The sequence below is a fragment of the Teleopsis dalmanni genome, chromosome X, assembly GCF_002237135.1.
Source record: "Teleopsis dalmanni isolate 2A chromosome X, ASM223713v2, whole genome shotgun sequence".
NCBI lineage: Eukaryota > Metazoa > Arthropoda > Insecta > Diptera > Diopsidae > Teleopsis > Teleopsis dalmanni.
In genome coordinates this window covers 52,384,835-52,410,136 of record NC_051848.1, presented here as the reverse complement: position 1 = coordinate 52,410,136, position 25,302 = coordinate 52,384,835, and the positions used below count along the sequence as shown (strand labels likewise).

Sequence of the window (25,302 nt, the reverse complement as noted above, 5' to 3'; positions counted from 1 at the left end):
TGGTTATTGCACGTATTAGGAAAAATAATAATATTATATAAACGTAATTAATTTAGATAATAAAGTACCTTAACATGTAGTATGTGAGTGAATTGTCTGTGCATATGTGTGCATATTGCTTAATGTAAATCAAAATATGCTACTCCTTCTTGAAATATATTGACAACATATATAAACGCACATGGCAACACTGTAACCTTAAATCAAAAAATAAAGCAAGGATTTTAAACCCTGAAAAGTTCTGTCATTCGAAATAGCTTTTCTGGTTCAAGATATATCTTTTGATATCTGCTGCTAACGTTTATCTGAAGAAATCAAGTCAAATGTATAACAATCATTTTAATTATCTGAGGTGAATATATCTTATTGGTTATTTAAAATAATGTATTAGAAAAATTTAATGGATAATTAGTATATTTTAAATGATAAATCTAGTGCGTATATTTTTCCTATACTTTTCTATACTTAAGAAACGTTCATGGTTTTTAGAAACTTCTTTCTTTTTTAGCGGATATAATCAGTTTTATATAAGAAAATGCCTCTATACGGATGAAGTCATAAAAAGATTCAAAAAGGCTAGAGAATTTACAGTCAACAAAGCCATGATCACATGCATTTCTTTTTCGGTTAATGGACAGTTAATGGTGACAAGTTCACTAGATGATCAAATATGTGTTTATGACTGTAATACTGGTTTACTTAAGAGAGCGATACATGTAGATAATTATGGTGCAGACATTCTACGCCCCACCTCATTTTGGGAGATATTTTTCAGCTCAACTAAATTGAATGATGACCTCCGGCTTTTGGACGTGAATGAAAACAAATACATACGGTTTTTTAAGGGACATGACAAAAGAGTTACCTCTCTCGCTATCTGTCCATACTCGCGCCGATGTTTGTCCACATCCCTAGATAGAACTGCTGCATTATGGGACACGCGAGTTTTAAACAAGGTCGGAATGATCAATCATAACAGCGATAACTCTGTCGTAGCATTTGACCCATCTAGTTTAAACTTTGCGTTAGGTGTGAATGGTTCATTATTAAAGTTATATGATTGTCGGAATGTCATGAATGGACCAATAAAAACCTTTAAATACGCAAATGTTGAAGATTGGAGTCAAATCGAATTTTCATCTGATGGAAATTTTTGTTTAATAAGTACAAATAATGATGTAATACGACTTATTGATGCCAAATTTGGCGATCCAGTTCAAGTATTTTCTGGATTTGCAAATACCGTGAAAATACCATTGAGAGCTAGCATAAGTCCTGATTCAAAATATGTATTATCCGGTAGTACTGATTGCCTAGTACACATTTGGAACCTAAATACAGGTCAGAAGGTCAAAACAGTCGTTGGTGATAAGTTTGGACCAGTACAATGTGTTGCTTTCCATCCAAAGAGCATGTTATTTGCCACTGCATCATATAAGAATACGTCTTTTTGGAGACCAGACATTTTTGAATAAGTGCAAACACAAAATCTGTCTTCAACCATTGCAACCAAAAAAACTTCTTATTATTACTTAAAAACTTACTTTTAATACTACATCCTACATCATAGTTCCCAGTTATCAAATTATAAGACTGAAATTCAACAAAAGCAAATCTTCTGGAGAAACGTACTATTTTGAGTGATTACAATTTCAATATTCATTGTTATTCGTTATAATCAGAAAGAAAAATTCATTGCTAAAAACGTATAAAAATAGCAATCAATCATTATGTGATATATCATCTAATGCTATTAATTAAGGAGACTTAGAATTTAAAAAAAATATAATAAAACACTATAAAAACTATTTAGAACCTTTTATTATATTTTTTATGATCATTGGTATTAGCATATAACGAAAACTATTCTAAATAGTTAACATGAAAGTCATCTTCATCTTTATAACTGCATTTCCGAAAAGATATTACAAAAATTATTATATATAGCATATCAAGGGTTACGATTGTCTTCAGAGGTATTTATCCAAATCGCGTTTATTTTGGTTTAATATGGAATGAATTATATGAACAATTTTAAGAGTAGTTTGTTATGTGATATTCAGTATTTGTTGACCTTAAATAATTTTACGTTGTTATATATGCAATTGAATACATCTCTATCTTCTAATAAAGGAGCGTGGTCCACGTTGTTTCTCATTTTCTCAAATTTGACAGCATTTTTCCCAAGCATTTTCCTACAAAAGAAAAACCGTAATTTCAACCCGTGAAAAACGAAAGTTAACCATGTAAAAACTATGCTGTTCTATCCTTATGCTGTAGATTTATCCTTTCTATTTACTGTAAAAAGAAATTTATCGTGGTATATTTCACTTAGTTCGCGCTGGGATGATTTAAATGTCTACACTTTCTTGGGTATTTTACTACCCAATAGGCTAAAATGGGTTAATATGGAAAACTACATAAACATCAGAATATTATTTTAACTATTTTTTTAAATAAAGTCATTGAACAGAAATGGTGAATAATTAAAACAAAATAAAATTTTCATTTCTGTAGTTTTTTATTATTTACTTTTTTCAATTTTAAATAATTATTTGTTTTTTTACAGAAACTTATTATTTTACTTTACTGTTGGAATACTCAAAATATATTGTTTATTTTATGGATGCTCTATTAAAAAAGATAATAGTTTAAATATAGACTTAATATAGAATCAATTAAAACTCTATAGGGTAAGTTAGTTTAATAGAGATTTATTGTAGAAATGAATATATACATTTTTTTTATAAAATAATTATAAATCGTATTATAAAATTATTATCACAAAATAATAATAGTTCTGTTAATTAAAATTGTTGCCACCGATCTTCACATAAGCGTAGTACGGATCCTTGACTTCGATATGATAAAGCATAGAAGCCTTTACTCAGTTAACATTTATTTTAAATAGACATCTAAGATCTTTGCTCATTTATAATTTATTTCTAGAAGGTCTCTAGGAGTTTTTTTTTTTAAATATTTAATGTTGACGTCTGTCTATTGCAAGCAGGTTTGGATAGTTATGCATTTGAGTCGCATATTTCTTTGTAATTTTTCACGCTTCTACTTTTATTATTTGGACTCGGTGTTGTTTGAGTAATTGGATGTTGATCGTATACCGAAATATATTTCGTGATGTTTTACACTATAAAACGTTGTAGTGTTGCCAGATGTGTATATCCTGCAGTTCCTTATAGACATATTTCATAAGCACAGATGGGCTTTAGCTTACTATTATAAATCAAAAATTTGTTCCGTAGTAACAATTCAATATAGCCATTGAAAAGAAAGTTTATAATATATATCTTTATTATTATTATTAAAATTATTGACGAGATATCGCACAGCAGGTGGTACTGTGATCAGAAGACCAGAAGAGAAGAAGAGTGACCAGAAGAATTGTACCAATTTTACAAAGTTTTTTAAAGCCTTGTGAATAAAGCCTAAAACCAAATGTAGAGAAGAGCTTTTAATCTGTTCTGGTGATAGAATTTCCATATGATGTATTATATATATTATAATTTATATAGTTCATATTTATTTGTATAGTTCCATAATTTGGCAATATTTGAGGGTCTCTGATTATTTTTCTAATATTGAAGTTTAGTTTGTTTTAATGCAAAACTATGTGTTCCAATTTTCCCTCTACTCTACCAGTCTGTACCTTAATTTTAATTATATTAAAGTTGTGTAAATTGCAACATTACCAAAAAACAATTTGTTTTTAAACGTATGTATGTATTTTTTTCCTCTTAACTGGTACATATCTCTTCTGGAAATGTGTTGAAAGTTTTATTGCCAGGAGTAAGAGTGCTGCCAACTGCAGACGAAACCGCAAAGTAAAGCACAATTCTACGTCAACAAATGTAGACAATTCTTTTGCGGCGTCAAGTTTTTCACTAAAAAAAAACAACATTTCTTGCACAGTTTACCGCAGATATATATCATGTAAATGCATTTATATTTAATTACACAAATGTATATAGGTACATTATATAAATATGTACTATATATGCATCGTTTGTTTATACATAAATTTGCACATTTCTCTATATATATGTACTATAGAATAGACAAACTGACATGAAATAAATAAAGGCAATATTAAGGTAAAGGTGTATATATATTAAAATTTTTACCATTCTTCAAACCATTCTTCTGATCATTTTCCAACTTCTTTAAAATTGCCGCAGAACTGCTCCACTAATGCGAAAAGAAGATAGTTGACGAAAAGAAGACAAATGGCACTAGAACTGAAGAGTACGGCAGGTGCGAAAGGATATTTCATCTAAGCGATTTCAATGTGAATTTCACTTTGAACGTTTTGCTGTACGAGACTGTTCATTGTCGTTTAAGAATCAAACTTCTTATGCTATGCTTTCTGGCTAATTCCGGTTGGCTTTCCATCAATGCATGATTTAAATTAATCATTTATTGGCGAAAGTGTTGTATATTTATGATTTTGTCGGATTTGAATAGTTGTGGACCCAACAGATGCAAGGTATGATCTTCGTACTGAAGCGATTCATCAAGAACACTGATTCCGGTTGAATGATCAGCTTCTACAGGTAAAAGACACGATTTTATTTGTTTCAGGCTTTCAAAATAAATGCACTTTTTGACACCTGTCACAATTCGATACAAAAATAATTATCTTTAGTAGCGTTGAAGGAGCATTTCAAGTGACTTTGCGATTTTTCATTAGAGGTTTAATCGAGTCGTACTGGACCCATTTATTTAGTTTATAAATCCTCCCCATTGCTCGGTAAATGTGTGATGATTGTTTTTGATAATTAACACATTTAATGCATTTGCCAATTGAGTTTAATTTGGATCATCATCCAATAATTCCAGCAATTGCACTTTGGTTTACCAAAGCGCTAATTGTTTTTCGCATAAAAATCACCATTTTTAAATTGTCGAAACCATGTCTCAGATGATATTATCGATGAAGCGTGTTCACCATATGTTTCTACCAGCAACGAACGATGACTGAACTGAACTTGTGTGTGCTTGTAATCTAATGTCAAACAAATAAAATGTCGTATGTTTCAAATTTAAACACTACGTTCTTTTTACTGGTACCATATCTTGGTTAAACCGGAAGAAATTCATGTATCATCCTGTAGCTGGAATAGTCAAATAATTTAAAAGATTGTTTGCGGATTTTAATCTTGTTAACTACCAAAATGTTAAGGAAATAAGGAAATAAGCCAACTACCACTACGAGACACTGTACAGGACTTTATATTTTTTTAGAAGTTAGCATTGATAAAACTTTGGGACATTGAATTCTCTTTGTTAAGATAGTTTAGAATTACTGACCTCAAATCTACATCCCATTCTTCTTCTTGACATCCAGCAATAGCGAATTAAAATTTAAAAATTGAGGTTTTACGGAGTTAATACAAAATTGTTATTTCAATATAATATATAATAATTCTTATTGAAATGTAAATAACAATTCTTATAAATAAATATTTTTCCAACCCAATTATAAATAATAAAAAATTTAATATATATGGCAAATAATATTTTCATGATATATAAATTCATTTATTATATCGAAATCGAGGTAAAGTTACTCGAATTTAAATAAATAAAAAAGAAATAATTACTAATTGAAAAAAAAATATTAAATTAAATAAATTACACCCTAAAAAATTACTCAAAATAATATACTTATAAATAAAGTTCTTGAATATTTAGCTAAAAAAATTAATGCAAATCCTCCTCTTCTATATTCCACATTAAATCCAGATACTAATTCCGATTCTCCTTCTGCAAAATCAAATGGAGTACGATTAGTATCGGCTAAACAAATTCTAAATCAAATAAAACCTATAGGAAACAAAAAAACAAAAAATCAAATATAATATTGAAATTTTATAAAATCAATTATATTATATACTTTAATTAAAAAAATAAAAGATAACAAAATTAAAGCTAATCTCACTTCATAAGAAATAGTTTAAACAACAGCCCCTAAACCCCCTAATAAAGAATACTTTGAATTACTTGATCATCCTGGAATTATTACAGTATAGATTCCTATTCTTGTAATTCTTAGAAAAAATAAAAAACTTAAATTAAATCTATAAAGTCTTTCTAATATAGATACACATATTCACACTAACAAAGATAAAAATAATGAAAAAATAGGATATTAAAAATAAGAAATATAATTTGATATTAATGGATAAGTTTGTTCCTTAGTAAATAATTTAATTGCATCACTAACAGGTTGAACTACTCCAATAAATTCAACTTTATTTGAACCCTTACGAATCAGAATATACCCTAAAACTTTACGTTCTAACAAAGTTAAAAAAACTACACCCACTAAAACACAAATAATTTATAATAAACTTCTTAACAAGGATATAATAAATTCATTTAAAAACAAGTACTATTTATAATTTTTAAATTATATAAATAAATTCTAAATTTATTGCACTAATCTGCCTAAATAGTAATTAAATTAATCCATAAAATAATTTTTTAAAAATAAATATTAATTCCTTTCCTACTAAAATATTTTATTTAATCAAAGATAGAAACCAACCTGGCTTACACCGGTTTGAACTCAGATCATGTAAGAATAATAAGTCGAACAGACTTTATATTTAAACTTATACATTTAATTATGAATCTTAATCCAACATCGAGGTCGCAAACTTTCTTTATCGTTAAGAGCACTCCAAAAAAATTACTCTATTATTCCTAAAGTAACTTAATTTTTTAATCACTATTAATGAATCACTTAATCATAAATAAATGATAAAAATTATTAAAAATTGATTAAATTTTAAACTTTAAATAAAAAAAAATTTAAATAAAATACAAAAAGAGATGTTTTTGTTAAATAGACGAATATAAATTTTGCCGAATTCTTTATTTAAACTTTTCAAATTTTATTGTTTAAACACATTAATATACTGATTTTATCATTATTGTTTAATAAATTAAATTAAAATAAAAGTTTTAATAAATAATAAAAATATAATAAATATTTAATATTAAAAAATAAATTACAACAAATTTTTTAATTATTGCTAATTCTAAGCATATAAGTAATTTAAATATATAAAACTTATAACAATTTAATTTATAGCTTATCCCATAAAATATTAAACTAATTATCTATTTAAATTTATATAAATAAATTAAATAATAATTAATTCCAAATTAAATTTATTTCTTAAAAAAATAGATACCAAATAAAATGAAAAATATTTCATTTCAAAAAATTTATAAAAAATAATATTATTACATTAATTTTTATAAATTTTTAACTCTTTATAAATCGAAAAAAATATTTAAATGAATATTATTTATTTAATAAAACTTGATACACCAGATACAATAATTAAAATTTTCTTTTAATAAAAAATTTTTCAATATATTTCAATTTACAATATTTTACAATATTAATTCACTATAATTAAAAATATTTTTTCAATAAACTCTAATAAACTAAAAATTATAAATTTATAATAATTTTTAATATTTAATTTTTAAAAATAAAATAATTAATAAATAAATTTTTAATCAATTTGTGATAATTTGCACAAAAATCTTTTCAATGCAAATGAAACACTTTACTAATTATTATAAGCTTTAAATTGTCATTTTAGATATACTTTCCAGTACATTTACTATGTTACGACTTATCTTATTTTAAAATAAGAGCGACGGGCGATACGTACATATTTTAGAGCTAAAATCAATTTATTTATCTTTATAAATTTACTTCCAAATCCACTTTCAATTAATGTAACTACTATTAATGTAACTCTACTTAAATATAAGCTACACCTTGATCTGAAATAAAATTATTCATAAATTCAAAAAAATTATTATTCTTTTAAAATATTCTGTTAACGACGGTGTATAAACTGATTACAAATTTAAGTAAGTTCCAACGTGGATTATCAATCATAGGACGAGTTCCTCTGAATAGATTAAAATACCGCCAAATTTTTTAAGTTTCAAGAATATAACTATTACTACCTTAAAAACTAAATTCAACATTTTTAATAATAGGGCATCTACATTAAAAATTTTTAGCTTCAATAAAGTTTAAATAAATTTTTAATTAACTTATAAATTCACCTAATAAATTAATTTTAAATTAAACATAAATAATTTAACTAATTTTAAACTAAGACATTTATATTATTTGTTTAACCGCAACTACAGGCACAAATTTTGTTAATATTATAATTATAACTAATTCTTAATTTCTTAAATTATTAATATCAATTACTGCGATTAAATATATTAAATAAATTTTTTGAATTAATAAAAAATCACACAAAAACTTACTTTTAAAATTAATTTTAAACAATCTTATAAGCTAAAATAAAACTTTATAATAATTTACAAAAATTTTATATATATATATTATTGATTTATTAATTAATTTATATAAAATAATAAAATTTAATATAAATATATAAATTAAATAATTTATTTTTAATCCATAAAATTTATTTTTTCTTCCTACATTTTTAATTTAATTTTTTTATTAATAAATACATTTTTATTTAATTATTTTTTTTTTAATTTTAATAACTATACAAGGTTTTTTCTTTTTGAAAAGTATAAAATTTTTAAATTATATTAAATTTAAATTTAAAAAATTCTAATATTTATATTGATAATAAATAAATTTATTTTTAAATAAAAATTTAATTTTTTATTAATAAATGCATTTCTATTTAATTATATTTCTTTAATTTCAATAACTATACTAGGTTAGATCAATAATTAATTAGATCAATAATTAATTGATTTCAAAAATTTTAAAATTAAGAAATCGGTTAGGATTTATAAATTTTATCAATTATATCTTATCTAATATTCCATTCAAAAATATTGCCAAATATATAAATATTTTATTAATTAGTATTTATATATCAAACAATTATTATATTAAACATATTTAATTAAATAATTTATATACAAATTCCACCCTTATATAAAGGTATATAAATAGAATATTTTAATATTATGGAATATTAAATATTTTAAATTATAAAATTTATAATAATATATAAATACTCTATTTATATAAATATAATGATTTAATATATAATTATATATATAGAAAAAATTTATTATCTATAATTAATTTTGTAAAATATAAATATATTTTAAAAATTTAATATTTTTTTTAATAATAATTTTTATTAATTAAAAAAAATATTTTTTATTGAAACAATATAAAATTTTTAAGCTATATTTAATTTACATTTTAAAAATTATTATACCTTTTTTAATAACAAATAAATTTATTCTTAAATAATTTTTTTTTAACAAAATAAATTTAATTTTCTAATAAATTTTAACACTATATTTCATTTTCATTTAAAAATAATATTATTTTTAATAAACTTATCATAAATACAAAATTAAACCTTTTAAATATATTAAAAATCTAATTATATTGTTAAAAAATAAAACAATAATATGTATATACTATATATATATTACCATATTTAAAAAAATTTTTTATAAAATGCACAATTTTCTTAAATTATATAAACTCATTGCAAAAATTTAAATGTTTTTCTCAAATGAATTGCCTGATTAAAGGATTACTTTGATAGAGTAAATCAGGTGGTTTACCATTTTCATTAATTTAATTATATTTAATAGAATTAAACTTTACCTAAAAGAATTAAGAATTTTTTGTGCTTCTTACTCAAAAATTTATTTCAAACAAAATAAATAAAAAATAAGCTAATTAAACTAATGGGTTCATACCCCATTTATAAAGGTTCTTATCCTTTTCTTTTTAATTTTTATAAATTCATCTAAAATTTTATTTTTTTTTATTATAATTTTAGGAACAATAATTACTATGTCTTCAAATTTATGATTAATAACATGATTAGGATTAGAAATTAATTTAATAGCATTTATTCCTTTAATTAATAATAAAAATAATTTATTATCATCTGAAACTTCTTTAAAATATTTTTAATTCAAGCATTTAGATCAATCGTTCTATTATTTTCATATATTTTAATGCTTAAAAATAATATTATTAATGAATCTTTAAAAAAAAATTATTTAATAATTCTTTCTTCTTTATTAACAAAAATAGGAGACGCCCCTTTACATTGTTGATATCCTAGAGTATCAGAAGGATTATCATGAATAAATTAATTTCACATAATTTTTTTTTAATTACAATTATTTTTTTAATTTTTTTTGTTTAATATTCTAACTTATGAATATGAAGAGTAACTTCAATTATTTTTAATATTATTTTATTAATAGGTGTATATCATGAACTAAGTCAAGGAATACTAAATTGATCTAATTAAATTAAAAATAATAAATTAATTCAGGATTGTAGTTAAACTTAACATTTGATTTGCAATTAAAAAATATTACTTATGTAGTCTATCTTAATAAAAAACATAAAGTGATAAATCACATTTAGTTTATATTTAATTGAAACCAAAATAAAGGTTTATTACTGTTAATAATAAAATTAAATAAAATTCCAAATTAAGAAATATGATGAACAAAAAAAGCTGCTAACTTTATATTTTAATGATTAAACTCCATTTATATTTCTATATAATATTTATTAGTTTAATAAAAACATTACATTTTCATTGTAAAAATAAATATGCTTTATAAAGATAAATTTGTCTCTCTTACAACAAATAATAATAAAAAATAATAATACAAAAAAAAAACATATTAACATTATAATTAATCTATTATTTTGTGAAATTTTATTAAATTTTGAATAATTTAATGAATTTTTATATAAACAAAATCCACCAAAAAATTCAGATCAACCTTGATCAAATCTTTTCAAACATTTTTTATCTAAAAATAAAAAATTATAAATTATAAACTATAAATTATAAACTATTATATAAACTATAAATCCCCCTAAAATACATACAATTAATGTTAATATTTTTAATAAAAAGGTAAACAAATTATTGAAGGAGTACCAAATAGTAATCAATTTAAAAATCCTCCTTCAACAATTCTTATAAATAATAATCCAAGTATTCCTTTTAATATAATTCAACTGTTATCTCTTAACAAATTTAAACTAAAAAAATTAAAATTACCAATTCATGAATAATAAATTAAACGAATTGAATATCTAGCTATTAACTCTGTAGATAAGAAAAAAAGAAAAAAATAATTAAATTAATATAATTTAAAGATTAAAATCAAGCTAAAAAAGGTGTACCACATAAAGCTAAATTTGCAACATTAAAACATTTATATGTAAAAGGTATATAACTTCTTAAACCTGAATGATCGCTCCGGCATATATATCTAATAACGCTTTAAATAAAGCATGAGTTAGCAAATGAAGAAAAGCTAATTAATAAAATCCTATCGATAAAATTCTTATTGTTAATCGTAATTGATTTAATATTGATAATGCAATAACTTTTTTTAAATCAAATTCAAAATTAGCCCCTAAGCCAGATATAAATATTGTTAATACTAAAATTAATAATAAACAATGGCCTAAAATTGTATCACCAATTAATAAATTAAATGGAATTAATAAATAAACTTCAGCTGTTACAAAAGTAGATGAGGGAACTGAAGCTGAAACAGGGGTAGGAGCTGCTATTGCTGCAGGTAATTTCCATGTTGTCTATAAGAATATAAATATAAAGTATATGCAGCTCTAAAAAAAGACAAAAAAGATAAACTAATTAGTAAATATCAATTTACAATTCTATTTATTAAAAAATTTCCCCTAATAAATTTAATGTAGGAGAAGCAACTATATTTCCAGACCACAATAAAAATCATCATAAAGTTAAAGATGGTATAAAATTTAATAACCCTTAATTACTAATAATTTCCGTTTACCTAATCGTTCATATCTAATATTAGCAAAACAAAATACACCCGAAGAATATGAACCATAACCAATTATTAATCTATACCCCCATAAATTCCTCAATTACTCAAATTTATAATCCCAACTAAAACAATTGCTATATAAGCAACAGAAGAATAAGCTATTAACGATTTTAAATCAACTTGTCGTAAACAATTCAATCTAACCAAAATTCCTCCAATTAATGATATACTAATAAAAAAATTATTAAATTTTAAACAAATAAATGAAATAAAAGAAAATACTCGTAAAAGATCATATCCTCCTAATTTTAATATAATTCCATCTAAAATTAATGAACCAGAAATTGGAGCTTCAACATGACCCTTAGGTAATCATAAATGAACTAAAAATATAGGTGTTTTTACCAAAAAAGCTAAAATTATAGAAAAATATAATAATTCATTATTAAATATATAATTACTTAAAAAGTAAAAATTTAAATTTCCTAATTTTTCATACAAATAAAAAATTCCTAATAATATAGGTAAAGATACAAACAAAGTGTAAAATAATAAATAAATTCCAGCTTGTAAAGGCTCAGATCCCATCCCCATCCATTAATAATAAAGTTGGAATTAAACTGCTTTCTAAAAATAAATAAAAAACAAAAATATTTATACTAGAAAAAGTCAAAATTAAAAATATTAACATAAAAATAACATTAATTATAAATAAATTATTATAATTTTTAAATTATATTAAATTATATTATTTTTTTTCTTTTGCTATTAATATTAATACACAAATTCAAAATCTTAATAAAATAATCCATAAGAAATTAAATTACAACCTAAAAAATAAGAAATGCTTATAAAATAATTACTATAAATATTAAATAAAATTAATAAAAATCTAATTTAAAATAATATATTCTGAACCATCCAAAATATATTATTAAAAAAACAAATAGGAATTAAAAATTGAACAAAAAAAATAAATTTTAACAATATAAAAATCTAAATGATCGAAAATAATCATTTCCATGGGTTCGAATTATAGAAACCAAAATAGAAATATCTAAAGCCCCTTCACAAACTCTAAATGTTAAGTATATATATTTATATAAGATAATTTCTATAGCTATATAAAAAAAATAAATTATTAAAACACTAAATTCTTAACTTAATAATATAGATAATAAATATTTTCGATTTATTAATTGTTTTATTTTTAGTAATAGTAACTGCGCTCATAGCATATGTATTATCATGAGGACAAATATCTTCTTGAGGTGTTACAGTAATTACTACTCTTCAATCTGCTATTCCTTACTTAGGTATTGATTTAGTTTAATGGATATGAGGAAGATTCGCCGTTGATAATGCCACATTAACTCGAAGGTAAAAACCTTTCATTTCATTTTACCTTTTATTGTTTTAGCAATAACAATAATTCATCTTCTTTATCCTTCATCTTTATCAAACAGGATCAAATAATCCAATAGGATTATATTTAAATATTGATAAAATTCCATTTCATCCTTACTTCACTTTTAAAGATATTACTGGGTTTATTGTTTTAATTGTATGTCTTATTTTATTAACTTTAATAAATCCTAACCTATTAGGAGACCCAGATAATTTTATTCCAGCTAACCCTTTAGTAACTCCCATTCATATTCAACCAGAATGATATTTTTTATTTGCTTATTCAATTTTACGTTCAATTCCTAACAAATTAGGAGGAGTAATTGTTTTAGTTTTATCTATTGCTATTTTAATGATTATACCCTTCTATAAGTAAATTTCATGGATTACAATTTTACCCAATTAATCAAATTTTATTTTGAATTATACTATCCACTGTTATTTTATTAACTTGAATTGGAGCTCGACCAGTTGAAGATCCTTATGTTATAATTGGACAAATTTTAACAATTATTTATTTTTTATACTTCTTAATTATCCCTTTAATTAATAAATCATGAGCTAATTTATTACATTAAAATTTAAGTTAATGAGCTTGAAATAAGCATATATTTTGAAAAGATAAGATGGAATTAAAATTTTAATAATAATAATTCATATTCATAATTACTCATAATTATTATTCATAATTAATATTTCAAATCTGCATTGAATTTGCATACAAATAAATTCTGCACCTTCTTCAGTACAAAATTTACTGAAAACATGAAATTCGTATCTTTTTAAATATAATTTTTATATCAACTTTAACTGAGTTGTCAGAAACTCTGTTATCTAGGAAAGACGTATAAACCTATATTTATAGTTAATGTCAAACTTTCAAATCTACAATAATTGCTTCTTTTCAGATAATCTAATAAAAGCTTTTTCCATTTCTCTCAACATATAATAACACTTAATAAGCTTAAAATAATTAGCATATCCAAAAATAAACATCGTTTCATTATTATATTTATATTAAAATTATTTCAATTTTACATTAGTCACAAACCGTGTCATTATACAGAAAAATGCAAAACATATAGATATAGGGAAGAACTAAAGTGCTATATTAAAGCACTATGCGTAATCACAACTTGCTGTACCCGTAGTCTAATCGCATGAAAGTATGTGGTTTTCCACTTTATTATTATTATTATTATTATAAAAGTTATCTTCAGACGAACTAACAAATAACTTATAAATCATGAAATATGATTAAATAGTAAACTTTCAAACATTTCAAGAAACCTTAGAAAATACTCTCGCAGGAGAAAATAGATGTAGGTATGATATTAAAATTTTTTGTTTAGTTGCTGAAAGTCCGATATCTGTTTAAACATCTGGATAACATTTATGTATACTATGTCGACCGATATGTGTGTGATTTTGAGATTTTGAGATTTTAAGCTGAAATCTTTATCAGGACTAAATTATTGCATATATATCCAAATCATGAAACTATTTATTTATTATGCAACTTTTTAGCAACATTGCACTAGCTAGGATTTAATAGAAATAAATCAGCTTACATTTATACGAGTTCATTATAATTATAAAAGGTACTCATATTTTTAAATAAATAAATATACTATTTATACATAAAGTTAAACAAATATTTACTATTGATAACAGACACGGTTATGTCAGACAATGGTGTGTCTCTTTCTCGATTTAAGTTCCCATTCGTATTTTCTTAGAGACATCTTGTTCTCTTCTATAAATTGATAAGAATCCTTTGGTCGGAAAATACGTAATAACTCAAAAACGTTCATTTAACTTTCCTTACTCCAATACTAATTTTTAGACTATAAGACATCTTTTATATCAATATAGGTATTAGAATAAGACTCTATAGAGATATTTAAATGTTTGAACTAAAAGCTTTTTTTGTTAACTTTTATTAGAATCTTAAATCTCGATGAATATTGAAAATAAGATCTCTGTTTTGAGAATCAGTCACCATATTGACTGTATTTTTTTGAAAGATACTCTATGTTCATTAGAAGAGTTAACAAAATAATTAGAAACAATTACGCTATAAAAAAAATTAAAAATAAATTATAATAAATATAATTATAAAACTTATGTTAAAGATTTCACACAACGTATTAAATTCCATCATTTGAATTTCAAAGTATTATGAAAGAAATATTTTTTCATTTAACAATTCATTCTATTTATTTATTGTTGTGTACCAAATAATTACAAATCATTTATTTTAAAATTAATCAAATTTAAAATAATTATGAAATTTATGTTTCTCATCGGCCACTTTCAATAAGTTTTTGATTGGCCTGAAGTGATTAATTGTGCTGTCGAAAAACGATAAAACAATAAAATCTGTGTTCATAAGAAATACTGAAAATTTAAAATTAGTGAGTTTTCCATCAACGGAAATTTGCATTAATTTGTCATCAATGTTTTTTTATTACAAATCCACTGCCATACTAATTCCTTGTCCATGGATCGCCCTAGTAGTATGAAAAATGATTTGTTTCTATTTTCAAATATTATTGCTCTTTATTATTGCAGATTTCCAATCTCCTTCTCAGAGTGTCACAGTTTTTCATTCCATACGAATATATTTATATATATAACATAATGTAATGTATAAATTTTTTTACGACCTGTTATTGGATTTAAGGGCTTGCACCAATTTGCCAGCATAATTAATGAGAAAACTTTTTAACCTTTCGCACGAATTCTTGTTAACAATTTTTTCAGTTGCTAGAAAATTCGGACGGAGGATACTTAAATAACCCAGCGAACATATTAAATCACTGCCGAACACAAAGTACAAGTACTTGGGTACTATTAGTCTTTTAAAGCGGAGCACTCCAACCAACAGATATTTTGCACTTTAATCACTTCAATTCTCATTTTACTTTACAAATATGCGTCACAACGTCTTAGATAATTTTGGTGATGGATTTCTTCCTGGTTAAAAACTAAACTGCAGTTGAAAACTACACTAGATATCGAGATATCGTGTGTAGTTCTTGTTAGTGTAATCTATATAAAATGTCAAGTAACCTATTAGCAACCTCGACTATGTGCTATTTAATTTATATGTTTGGATTATATTTATAAAGTAACATGGTTGTTAGATTTCATGCCTTGCACAATATTTCTGTTCTGAAGTATTGATCTACATACTATATATTCCATGAAATATTTTCGATATACAAAATTTCTGACAATTTTTGGAATGTTCATCTTGCAATGGTAACCATTTCCTTGTTAAAAGCTTCACTTTTACAAAATTTTGAAGTATAAAGGCCCAATTTGATCAAGGTTTTTAATAGTCTTGAATGATTGTCTGAGTGCCAACACTTCAATTCTCTAAATACTGGTTTGTCAAAATAGAACTTTTTCACTTTTTGTTTACTGTATATTTTTGAAATATACTAAAAATTAATCATTTATCAATCTTTATAACTCCAATTTTGTAGTTCTGGCCATTAAGTATATTATTTTCTCTAACAAAAGTGATCATTTTTTCAACTATATAAGATAATATTCTTTCCGATACGTGAGATATATATTGCGTCTCGTTTTCAATAACCGTACTTCCTTCATTTATTTGGTAAGAATCAAACATCGTGTTGGTTTGGAATTGAATGAATATAATTTTAAAAGTGCTGTAATGCAGCTCTTTGAAGCAATATTAAAACAACTTTATTGCGTTTTAATAGTTCGTAAACTATATAAGCATATAGGTGTTATATATAATCTGTACTTATTTTTTAATATAAATTTTTCGTTTAAAGAGGGCATGGAATACAAGTGATTTTAATACCCTGTCTGGATATTCTTTTATTATGATATACTTGTTTGCTGATTTACTTTTCTGAGAAGTAAATCGATAATTTTAAATTAAATCTTATCTAATAATAGGTTAAAAAATTTTAATAATTTTTAATGTATAAGACAAACTATCATGCTAGACAGCTATCAAAGCAATGCAGCATTCCTTCGATTTGAAAGCAAAATACATTATATATACATAATACTTCTATAAACCTCCGTATTTGTATTAAAGCCACGTTACACAGCAGTCACATGTTGAATGGTCATGACAATTCTACGATCTTTTTGGTCACAACCAAAAGGCATGTTATATAGAGAGTTATTTCACAATTATCATTTTCCTAACTTTACTTCTATTTTAGTTTGTTTTTCTATTTTTTACTCATAAATCTTAATTTGCAAAAATTTTGACTTTACTACTGAGCAACCATGTCTTGACCAACGTAACGAGACTCCGATAGCCTCGTCACCATGACCAAACTTAAATCGAAATTTCATCTTTCTTTCATTTTCATTTTTTTTATTTACATTATAAATAAGAACAAGTTCTTCTCAATTTTTTCTAAATTCATACTGATGATTACTAATCAATCTCGTTTTAGAGCAGTCTTTTAAGATTGGTAATAAACTTATCGGACAATGTAATTCAACTTTCTCCAGAACATTGAATTTTTTATATTGGTGATTATTGATATTTTTCACATTTTCCGTGAAGTTTATATGTGAACTAGAAGCCAGAATGATGTTTATCAAGTAGGTTAGTACCCATATTACACCACACACACTTAATATCTCTTACAGAAAGAGTGTACGGTGCTTATTTATAATCCATTTTGTATTCACAGAACGATTGCAATCAAAAATTTTGAGTGAACATGAGAGAAAAGAGGGGCAACTAAGGCAATTTGTACGATTAGACGAGAACTTCTACAATAATTTTGGCATAATTCAAGTGACTATTAAAACGTCAGAGTCCCTTACACGGTCTTTTTGTTAGAGGATTCTCAGAGAGTTTAAAAGCAACAAATACATATATAACTGGAAAACTGGAGAAGGTTGAGAAATTATTTAATGTTTTACTCTCTTATGAAATTCTTATTAAATAACAAAATAAATAATTAACTGTCTTTGCTGTGATCATAAAAGATCATAAAAGATCATGAATTGATAATTGTTCTATTAATATTGATGATCTATTGACAAAATTTAGAATTTTAAGAAAGAAAATCGTAGTTTGACTCTTAGAGAGTTGGATTAATTCATTTATAATATAATGACTGATATTTTGACCATAAAAAGCATCATACGTCATTGATATGGAATATGTTTAATTCTAATACATCTATAAAGAGCATCGATATCATGTTACTGAAGACATGATTTCTTCTACTGAAGAAAAACACATGATCAGCTTCTACAGATCTCATGCCCATGAAACATTTTCCATCTACCCATGAAACATAGGTTAATGCTCATTGAAAATAAAAATTAAAGTCAATCTGGTAATTTTTTTATGTTGTCCGAGCTGTGTTGCATTTCACATTCCTTCCGGCGTAACATAACAAACGATAAAACGATAAATAAGAAATATTGCTTTTATTTTGTGATGCTATGGCTATCTATCGTGATTTTCTATTACGATAATGCCACATCTCACAAACTCATCGCTGTACAATAATATACGTCCAAAACCTTAATTACATTCATTGAATTTTCGACTACAGTTCTCACATGAAATTGAGATATTTAGGATCGATTATTGCCATAAAGAAAATTTGTTGAAGAGTTGACGGATTTTTCTTAATTAACCTACAATAAATATAAAAAAGATTAGTTCAAATGGTGACATAGCTATATCACCTAGAGCAACAAAACAAATTTTCTAATATATTTTTTATGTTTTCTTTAACAATTTCGGATAGTTTATTCACAGAATATGGATGGGCCACTCTTTAGCTTATATGATTATAAGACTTTAATGAATGAGTCCTATAAAAATCTTTGTATATGAAATTGATGGAGATATGAAACATGTTGATCCAGTGCAGATATTTTCTGGATTTTAAGTATCTTAAAGTTACCATTAAGGGCTAGCTTAACTCATGATTTAGAGTATGTTTAAGCTGATACTACCAATTTCCAAGTACACATTTGGAACCGAAATACAGGGCAGTAGGTCAAAATATTCACTGAAAATAATGTTGTGTCAGTACAATATGATGCATTTCCAAGTACACATTTGGAACCGAAATACGGGGCAGTAGGTCAAAATATTCACTGAAAATAATGTTGTGTCAGTACAATATGATGCATTTCCAAGTACACATTTGGAACCGAAAATACGGGGCAGTAGGTCAAAACATTCACTGAAAATAATGTTGTGCCAGTACAATATGCTGCATCCAATCCAAAGAGCATATTTGCTTTCACATCATATGAGCATCGATTTTTCTAGAGATCAAATAGTTTTGAATAACTGCCAACTCCATATGGGTCATCAATTGTTGCAATAAAAAAAATATAAATAAAAATAAAAAACTTGCTTTTGATATTATATTCTTTATAAAACTGATATAACACGTAAGCTCTTCATCTTATGAGACTGAAATTAAACAATACAAACATTTATCTTATGGAGGAGTGAACCACTCTGAATGGCTACAAATTAAATATTCAGCATTCATGCACTCGGAGAAATATGCTCTAACCCCATACAATTCAAATTATCCTGATCAATTTTGTTAGAAAATTTTAACCCATATGGTGATGAAGAACCGACATGATGCGCACAGTAAGATTATTTTGATTTGAGATTTAGTTCAAATCTAGATAATCCTTTTAATGACAAAAAAAAAACATTATTGTTAAAAACGTATAAGTAAAGTAACCATCCATATGTTCAAATATTATGAGAGTTGATGAAACTTACATGTCTAAGAGAAATGTAATAGAAAAAGTTGAAAACTACTTCAAGCCTTGGTTATGTTATATATGAACTCTGATATTAGGATGGAACGAAAATCATTCTAAAAAACTTGCATAAGATCACCTTAATCAATATAACTATTAATATAAATAAATGTTTAATTCCTCGAGAGTCATGGAGAGAGACATGCACCAAATTGATACTACCAATTTTAAACACTTTTTCATCATAGGAAGGTGATTGCTAATCTGACTGTCCCAATGACCATTTGATGAAGTCGTAAGACAATATGTTTTTCACTAATAACTTTGAGTAAATAGTTTCTTATTCTTACATTAAACAGAGCGAACTGAGAAAATAGTGAAACCAAGGAATCCGACTTTTGCTTAAATATTGTAACTCATTCGCAGTGGTGTCTCGAAGAGGGCAGAATATAGCTTTCAGAAGATTATTGTTAGAAACTGGAAAATGCTAATTACAATTGACAATTTCTAGGAGAAGGAAATGCTAAGAAACTGAAATAAAATTAAAATGACTGAAAATTGAAAAATACATGTGTATTTCTAAAAACGTAATTGGAAATATGAAATTTTTGGAATTATTAATTAGTTCCATTAGTACCAGCTCTATGAATACGACAAATTAGATATTAGCAAATTAGGAATATTTTAAAACCTTAGTATTGTATAGTGCAGATAGTCTCTACGACGAATAGTCACCAGTTTTACGCTCTTTCTGATCACAACCACCAAGACATGTTATGCAGAGAGTCAAGACCCCTTTGTCAATTTCGTTATGTTTCTACCATTTTCATACTTTTTTGTAGGTTAGATTACCACTTAGTTGAAATGTGCAATGCCACTATTTAATCTAAGGTGATTTAAATTACAAGTCACATGAAAATTGAATCTGCATCTTAAATTCTCAGTAACGAGTATTTTAGGGTTACTTACCAATCAGTGGGCATGGTAAAAGTACAAGAGAATTTATATATCTAACAATAAAAGTGATTATGAATTTGAAGAAATAAGATATATTGTATTACTCTAGATAATGATTTTGTATTTACTTATTATTGCAATTATTAGTTAAACTTCATCACGTAAAAATTCGGTTTTATTTAATAAATTCGAAAACAAAAATGTTGTTTTCAATTTGTTTCAATTTAATTTGCTTATTAGTTATTAATATAATATTTTAATTATTAACTTCAATAAATGTTGTTCTATTAATCAGAAAATAAAGTGGGGAATCACATTGAAAAACAAATTTCGAAAAAGACAAAATACTAATCGCTAAGCTTAGAAAGTAAAAGTTTCAACACCTAACCTTTTCTCGGCTTAAGTTATTAAATGACTCAAGTTTAGTTAAAGTCTAAATATACCTTTAATTGAAGTACTTTTTTGAAACGAATTATTGTTTAATCGTTTTATTTGTGCGTCTGGGAATTATTATAGTAAGCGAGTCATACTTCGTTGATTTGATAAAATGATAGACGTATTGGGCCATGTAAAGAATAATGCTTGGAAGATTTCAGATTTAATAAACATCTCAATGAATAATTTTATTATGCTATATACACATACCTTGTGAACTTATTCGTTCATTTTCACATACCTTGTGAAAATACCATACCTTGTGAACAGTTCTAAAGTTCAATAGGCTTGCTGTGCCAATTATTATGATTGCTTTTTTTTTCTTTTTATTTTTGTACATTGGTTTGTTTATTTAATCTTTCTAAATAGAAAATGACAACAATTTTGCAAATCTTAGAAAACTAACATATATACTATTGAGCTAGGGTATTCATATTTATCAATGATTTTCTTTTAACGTGATTTAGTGCAGTTGCAGAAGATACGTGTCGAACATGAGGACTTGGATGTGATTTAAGTCTCTCTTGGAATTTCGGTGTATATTGCTAAATAACTTCTTCAACAATTGATATATAATAATAAATTTAGAATTTATTTTAGGTCTGTGTGTGCGTGTTTGTTTTTTACATACCACCGGGTGCACGTAGCTTGTCGGAGAAATTTATTTTGTGTTCTCTGGATTTTTTCTATATTTGTGTTACATGTTAAACACCACCATAGCTGTAATATTGATTTGCAAATTAAATATTTTTTGTCGAAACTGAGTTTAGAGTTGCGATTTAGAAGCCAGTACAATTCCTTATATTTAAGATTTAATTGGTATCTTTTGGCTTCAATATGACTTGTCCACGTGAGCCTTCTATCTAGATAAATTCCCAGATATTTCACAGAATGTGATCAAGCTATATCCACATTATTAATTTTAATTTCAGGTCATGTTTCTCTAATTAGAATAAAAGTTACTTGAACGCATTTAGTTTCATTCACCTTGATTCTCACCTCGATTCAGTCACGGTCGGTACTAATTATAACAGTGTAGCAGTGTTGTCAGCAAACTGATTGGGTATTATGGAATGTCAGCTGTATAGATTAAGAAGCGGCCCAAGGACATTACCCTGAGGAACTCTAGAGTTTAAATCGTACTCTTGACTGTATAAACTTTATATTCTAATTTTTCGAATAGAAGTCCTCTTGTATTTAATATATTTGCGCTGTCAACTTTATAACCACCCCATACTTGTTTATCTACTTTTAATTATTTCACTAAAGCATCGCTTATATATTCAACGGGGATATATACAAGATTGACTTCTTAACTTAAGTTCAAATTTTTACAAAATCATTGGAATTTCAGTCGTACGTACACTGAGTGACGCTGCTCTGACAGTTCGACAGGCCGACATTCAGTTGTACTGTCTTTGACACATAAGATCAACAATACACGCTTTCGTGCAGACATGTACACAATATTCAAATAAAAAAAATCAAAACAAAAAACTAAAAACAAAAACAACCAACAAAAAAAAGAGAACGAAATCTTTGTGACTGCGGCCTACTGTGGAGAGTCTAAAGACGGTAACACATCCATAATTTTCGATTGGTATCAAATAAACATTTTTAAATTGATTAAAATACGATAAATCATAATCGTCGCCAGTCGTTGCTGATGTTGGTGTTGTTGCTGTTGTTGTTATTGCTGTTGTTATTGTTTTCATGTTCATATTTTCCCTGTTTTTGCTGTGTTTCTTACTTTTTCCTTTTGACCGTTTATTTGTGTCTTATTGCTGCATCTCGTGCTGATCGTATGTACGATTTGTGCATTTTGGTGTCGGCGTTGTTGGTGTTGAATATACAAATATGTGTCGTATTTACTTGAAATTGTTGTTGTGGTTTTTGTTGTTGTGGTTTTTGTTAATGTTTTTGTTGATGTTGATGTTGACTTTGTAGCGTTTGAGGGAGGGAGTACACATTCATTTCTCTCCGCTTCTCTTACACATTTACACATTTCCTTGATATGAAATTTATGAGCAGTCAACATAATAAAGTGCTAACGGAACGAGTTATTAAGGTAAGTGAGCACCATAACTTAGTCGTTATGCAGCAGGGAACTGAAGGCTCATGCGTATATATTTAATGCGTTGAGGCTTACACTAAAGACTTGTCGCTTATAATTTGTATTTATTAAACTTTTACAAATTTATACGATTTTATGAGAGTTCAACGTTTACGAGTTCGTGTTGATATATTGATAATTGGGCACATTAAGGTTATTTAAAATCTGTTAAATTTATTGGAAAATATGGCATTACTTGGGTTAACATTTAAAAAAGATTCTAATAATGCTGGTAGCGAAAAAGTTTTAAATATAAAATATTTAATAATAACAATGTGCATTAACATGTGAGTTCTATATTTATTGAAATATAGCTTCAAAAAAAAATAAATAAATTAGAGCACGTTAGACCAGTTAAGTCAAAAATCATGCAACAAATAATGTCTCTACAAAAAGAATAGTATTGAAATTTAACAATTAAAAATAAAAAAATATAATTAAATAATTCAATTGAGCTGGTTTATGATTTCGTTCTAATATAAACGCAGCAAATGAATTTGTAAATAATAAAACTATCACAGCCAATTAACAAAAACTTCAGAAAAATGAGCGAACATAAAAAGTCAAGTACGGTTTTGCTTCAGTTGGTTAAGGAGCGTTGACTTTGAGCTTCAAATTTGGCAGGGCATGAGTTCGATTCCTGATAATTGCAGTTTTAAAAAATTATTTGCGAATAATTAAATATAAGAATTATTACCAAGACCACTGATGATGGGTATACTGGCAATACTCAAAACAGCCAAAAATTCAATTAATTAAAATAATATAAAAATGAAGAATTTTTGTTGTTATAGTTTACTACTGTTTGAAAAACCTCTTTGTTAGTTAGTAAATAAATTTTGAATTTATTTTTCGACTTCTTTTTTTTTAATAATGAATTTTATATATTTTTTAACTGGCTATAGGTCACTTTTTGTTAAAATTAAAAATCAACGTTTGTTTAGGCCGTGTACGAGTTCGAGTAAAGTAAATTGGTTTTTTCGAGCAGTAGTGAACTACAACAACAAAAATTTAATTTTTTATATTATTTTAATTAATTAAATTTTTGGCTGACCATACAGCTGTTTCAAGTATTGCCAAATACCCATCATCAGTGGTCTTGGAAATAATTCTTGTATTTAATTATTCGTAAACACCATAATTAATTTTTTTTTTTGAGACTTTTTTTGAGTTTTTAAATTTATTTATTAAATATCTTATAAAATTTTCACCATAGTAACACCTATAGAAATTATTAAATTTTTATTTAATTTACCCTACTCGAAACTCTGGTAAATACCAACGTTCGTTGCAATACCGACATAATTTATTATTTCCCTCAATTTACCATCAATTTATTCGAACTCGCACACGGTCTTAATAATCATTTTATAAAATTTTAATATAATATAAGTAATATTATATATGTATATATATATGTATGTGTAAATATGTACACATATTTAGGTATTTATACGCCATTATTATTTTTTTTTTTTGCAAAAGCCACAATTACAAAAACAAAGAAAATAAAAAAAAGTCTAACAAATCATATGCAAATAGAAATACTGTAACGACAAAAACAACAACAGCAACAACAACAACAGTGCAACAACAATCACATTTACAAAAACAAAAACAAAAGCAATAACGATAACGATAACAATTTGTTGTTGTATGTTTGCTTAAAGATAATGGCACGATATCTTAACAGAAATTTGTTAATATGTTCATGGGCTCCAGTTTGAGTTAACCGACCACACGTACGTCTCCCATACAGC

General features: G+C 25.3%; 1 protein-coding gene across 1 annotated transcript; it reads left to right on the top strand.

Moving 5' to 3' along the window:
- Positions 1-265: 265 nt before the first annotated feature.
- LOC119690246 (WD repeat-containing protein 82-like) lies at positions 266-1,687 on the top strand. Its single transcript, XM_038105266.1, has 2 exons — positions 266-352; positions 509-1,687. Exons 1-2 carry the CDS (start codon positions 324-326, stop codon positions 1,473-1,475), a joined length of 996 nt encoding a protein of 331 aa, XP_037961194.1. The 5' UTR covers positions 266-323; the 3' UTR covers positions 1,476-1,687.
- Positions 1,688-25,302: the final 23,615 nt, after the last annotated feature.

Coding starts and splice junctions, on each gene's coding strand:
- LOC119690246 (XM_038105266.1), top strand. CDS start 324: ATGTATAACAATCATTTTAATTATCTGAG. Junction 353..508: donor AATCATTTTAATTATCTGAG/GTGAATATATCT, acceptor TTTCTTTTTTAG/CGGATATAATCAGTTTTATA.